At 43.4% G+C, this 4431-nt stretch overlaps 1 protein-coding gene across 1 annotated transcript; it reads right to left on the bottom strand.

Annotated features, from left to right (window-relative positions):
• Window positions 1–9: 9 nt before the first annotated feature.
• On the bottom strand, window positions 10–2537 carry LOC103250627 (zinc finger protein 75D-like; the record flags this gene model as incomplete). The annotated part of the gene is made up of 2 exons (XM_008049225.1): window positions 2432–2537; window positions 10–697 (listed from the first exon to the last, which is right to left on the bottom strand). Coding segments are annotated over exons 1-2 (794 nt in total), but the record flags the coding sequence as incomplete, so codon positions are not given.
• Between the last annotated feature and the right edge of the window lie 1894 nt (window positions 2538–4431).

The following is a 4431-nucleotide window of genomic DNA, read 5'->3' as shown; positions in this document are numbered from 1 at the left end:
AGTCCATACATCTCCTTTATCCTGTGGATTTTCTGGTGTCTAAGAAGACTCGACCGCCTGCTAAAGCTTCTCCCGCATATGCTACAAGTATAAGGCTGCTCACCTGTGTGGGTTCTCTGGTGTTTGATAAGGTGGGACTTCTGAATGAATCTTTCCCCACATTCATGACATCGAAAGGGTTTCTCTCCTGTGTGAATTCTTTGGTGTGTGTGTAGATTTGTGTTCTGACTAAAGCTTTTCCCACACCATGAGCATCTATATGGTTTTATTCCCTGGTGTGTCGCTGCGTGCTTATTAAGGTCTGAACTCCATCGAAACCTCCTGCCACACTGTTGGCATTTATAGGGTTTCTGTTCAGTGTGAATTCGCTGGTGCTTCAAAAGACCAGAGCTAACTCTGAAGTCCTTCCCACATTCCTTACATTTAAAAGCTTTCTTCCCTGTGTAGCCTTCTCCATGCAGATCTCTACGTTTTGGAAGCTCTTGTTCACAAGTCCAAAGTTTATTTGTTTTCGTCCTTGGCAAAGCCTGAGGCCGCTTCTGAACCCTGTGTGCACCGTCATGATTATCTTCGCCTGCTGTTTTTTGGGCAACTTTCATTCTGGGCCTTTTTGACACTTTGCATCCCGATGCTGGTATTTCTGAGGCAGAACCAGAAGTGGAATGATAATTGCCAGTGTCATTCTTGAGCTTTAAACCTGTTTGAATAAACAGAAGAATAAGTCACCTGTGTCCCAATGCAAGAAAACTACACATGGAAAGAAAGAGAGAGAGGGAGCAAGGGAGGGAGGGAGGGAGGGAGGGAGAAAGGGAAGAAAGAAAGCAAAGAAATTAACAGAGACAAAAGTCGGGGATGACTGCTTTTCAAAAGTAAAGGAAAAAGTGATTTCTGGTCCAGTCAGAACACAATGGTGTAGACCCACTTCTCCTGATCCTTCAAAAGGCACAATAAACTCATTACATACTGAAATAGAACCAAACATAATTCTAAAAAGTGGTCAGAAAAAGGCAAACTGGATCGTGTCCCCGGAACCAGAAGCATACATGTAGCAGACCCCAGATATATAGGTTTCCAACCCTCAGCTTCTCATCAGAAGGCTGTTTGGGTGGGCTTCTTCCCTCCCCAGTCGGAGTGGAAAACCTTCCGGCAACATCACGCAAACCATAAATAATTGGCACGGGGAATGGACTGGAGTCCTGTCAACAGTAAGTGGCCAGGAGAGGTACTTGCCTTCCGTACTGAGCTGAAGACTCTCTCCAATCACAGCCGAGAGATACAATGATGCGTGAGCAAGACTGGCAAGAAAGATCCAGAGACATCACAATGGAAAGGATGCCTCTTCAATAACAAAGATATGAGAATCCTGTGACTCAATAGCAGATGCCAAAGAGAAAGGGAGAATTGGCAAATGGGATCCAGCCACAACCAGTGGCCCGGCCTAAGAAGCCTCTTCATCCCCAGGGGTCTGAGGCTCCCCTTTCTTACTGAGAAATACCCTGGCCCCCCAAAAATGCCTTTAACACCCTCAGGCAAAACCAGCAGGGGCCTCTGGGAGCCCTGGCAGTACCAGATAAATCAAAGAGACCAAAATAACAGCATAAAGCCTCTGAACATTAAACTGTCACTGAAGGCATACCCCACAAGAGCAAGAAAGAATGTGTATGCTAAATTAAACATGCTGACTGCCTGCTAAAACACAGGATTTAAATAGGACCCAGACTCTCCTAACGTAATAGACAAAATGATCAGAATACAATTTAAAAAACCCTCATCAAACCAAAAAAATGACCTGAGTGAAAAAAGGAAACTCTGACAAAAATGAACAAACTAAAAAATCACACCCAGCAAAAAAAAATTAAAAATTAAAAACCAGGCTGGGTGCAGTAGCTCATGCCTGTAGTCCCAGCACTTTGGGAGGCTGAGGGAGGAGGACTGCTTGGGCCCAGGAGTTCAAGACTAGCTTGGGCAACATAATGAGATCTTATCTCTAAAAATATAAAAAGTAAAAATAACAAACAGAAAGACAACTGGAAATCTCAAAAAAACCTGAAAATGAAACAATACGCTTCTAAATAATCCGAGGTTTCAGACAGAAAGCATCAAAGAAAATTTAAAAATAGACTTGAATGGAAATGAACTTACAATTTATAAAATGTATGGAGGCCCAGCTCAGTGACTCAGCCTGTAATCCGAGCACTTTGGGAGGCTGAGAGGAGTGGAATGCCTCAGCCCGTGGGTTTGAGACCAGTCTGGGCAACTTAGTGATCTCTCATCTCTACAATAAATCAAACAATTAGCTGGGCATGTTAGCATGTGCCTGTAGTTTCGACTACTTCGAAGGCTGAGGCGGAAGGATCACCAGAGTCCAGAAGGTAGACACTGGAGTGGCCATGAGCATGCAACTGCACTCCAGCCTGGGCGACAGAGTGACCTGCTGCTGACCCAAGCCACGCCCCTTGCATGGAGCCAGGCTTTTGGAGCTCCCCGCCGTGTACGGGGAGGTGGCCGCTTCGGATACCATCACTGGCTTCCTCCATTCCTCGGCAACCTCCGAGCTGCAGGCTTCAGCAGTTGCTGATAAAGTCTACTGGAGTGGTGAGATGGCACCACCCACTGGGGATCCAAGGTAACAATATCAAAATGGGAATGATGGATGCTCTTCCCTGTTGATAAATAGACAAGGCCAGATCTCAGTAATGGACTGGGCAGGGAGCCCATATCTGAACTGGTCTTCCAGCAGGCCGGGGGCAACTGACCCTAACTGTGAACATTCTACCAGCCTGCAAAGACAGCTAGAAATCAGAGCTGAAACGACATTGGATTTAAAGGAAAAGTCTCAGAGTGTGCTTGGCTGGTTCTGTTAGTTTACTGACTTTAATCTATTCCTTTTATTCTTCTTCTTATTATTATTATTGTCATCATTTTCTTTTTTACCTATTTCTCTGTAAACCCCATCTTTGTATAGAGGAATAGCATGCCGATAAAGAGGTTGTTTAGCTTCTACGGTAGCATCATTGCATGTTTTAGTTTTTTATATGCTTGTCGGTTAGTTTTTAGTCATGGTTATTGTTTTTCCTTTTATTTTTTTCAGTATTTGTGTCTCTTTTCACTTGCTACTCAGTACACTCATCTCTTCTCCCTCTCACTTCTCTCTCTCACCACTCCCTTCTTCCCCCCAATGCCTGCTCCATTCTCTTCCCTCTGTTAACATCATATTGCTTTCAGGGAGTAAACCTACAACCCCATTGCATGGACAGATTCCATGGCAGTGGGAAGTGGGTTTCAGATTACCTGTCAGCAGATACCGGGATCTGCAGATAGATTTTGAATCACAACTCCCCCCTTAATTAAATCTCAAAACTGCAGAAAGGACCTCTCTTAACCTCAGTCCAACTCCAGAATTGAACAAAGCAAGAGGAAATACATAAGAAAGAATAGGAGATTGAACACACAGGAGTAAAAGCAACCCCTCCACCCCTGAATAACAGAATTAAAGAAGACAGGGAAGTGGAGGGACGGGAAAAGTAGGGAGTAAAAATCTGCACAAATGAAGAAAAGCCAAAAGAAGCATACAGGGCTCACACAGACGCCTGGGAGGTCAGACACTGAGAAAACAGACTTCGGAACACAAACAATGAAGAGCCCCCAGAATGACTGGTCACATGCAACAAACCCAGACATCAAGACATTAATAGACAGAATTTTAAAAATTGAGGAAAGACAAGAGGAAAATTCGAAGGAGCTGATGACAGAAATAACAGCAGTAAAGAATACTGTGATGGAAATAAATAACAAACTAATAAGCATGGAGAGCAGAATTAGTCAAGCAGAAGAAAGAATCTCAGACCTTGAAGACCAAAATACAAAACTAACCCAAACTGTCAAAAACGTAGAAAAGAAGCTTAAAAAGACAGAACAAAACCTTCAAGAGATGAATGATTATTTCAAGAGACCCAATCTAAGAGTAATTGGCCTTCCTGAGACAGAGAGAGAGTCAGAGGCCATACTGAAACAAACATTTCATGAAATTATTCAAGAAAACTTCCCTCACCTCATCAGTGATGCATAAATTCAAACACAAGAGAGTCTCAGAGAACCCCTGCAAGACATCAAATGAGAAGACCAACTCCCAGACACATAATAATTCACCTAAACATAAAATAGGTATAAAAGAAAAAATTCTAAAGGCAGCAAGGAAAAATGGTCAGATTACCTACCAGGGAAGACCAATTAGAATAGCAGCAGATTTATCTACGGAAAACCTCCTGGCTAGGAGGTTTGGAGTCCTATCTTCAAAGTTCAAAAAGATAAGCAGTTTCAATCGAGAATAACCTACCCAGCGAAGCTAAGTTTCATCAGTGAGGGAGAACTGAGATCTTTCCCAGATATCCAATCCCTAAGAACCTATGCTGCCGCCAGACCACCCCTACA

Source organism: Carlito syrichta, unplaced genomic scaffold (assembly GCF_000164805.1).
Source record: "Carlito syrichta isolate Samal-C Ts95f unplaced genomic scaffold, Tarsius_syrichta-2.0.1 Scaffold51830, whole genome shotgun sequence".
NCBI lineage: Eukaryota > Metazoa > Chordata > Mammalia > Primates > Tarsiidae > Carlito > Carlito syrichta.
This window is presented reverse-complemented; position numbering and strand designations above follow the sequence as displayed.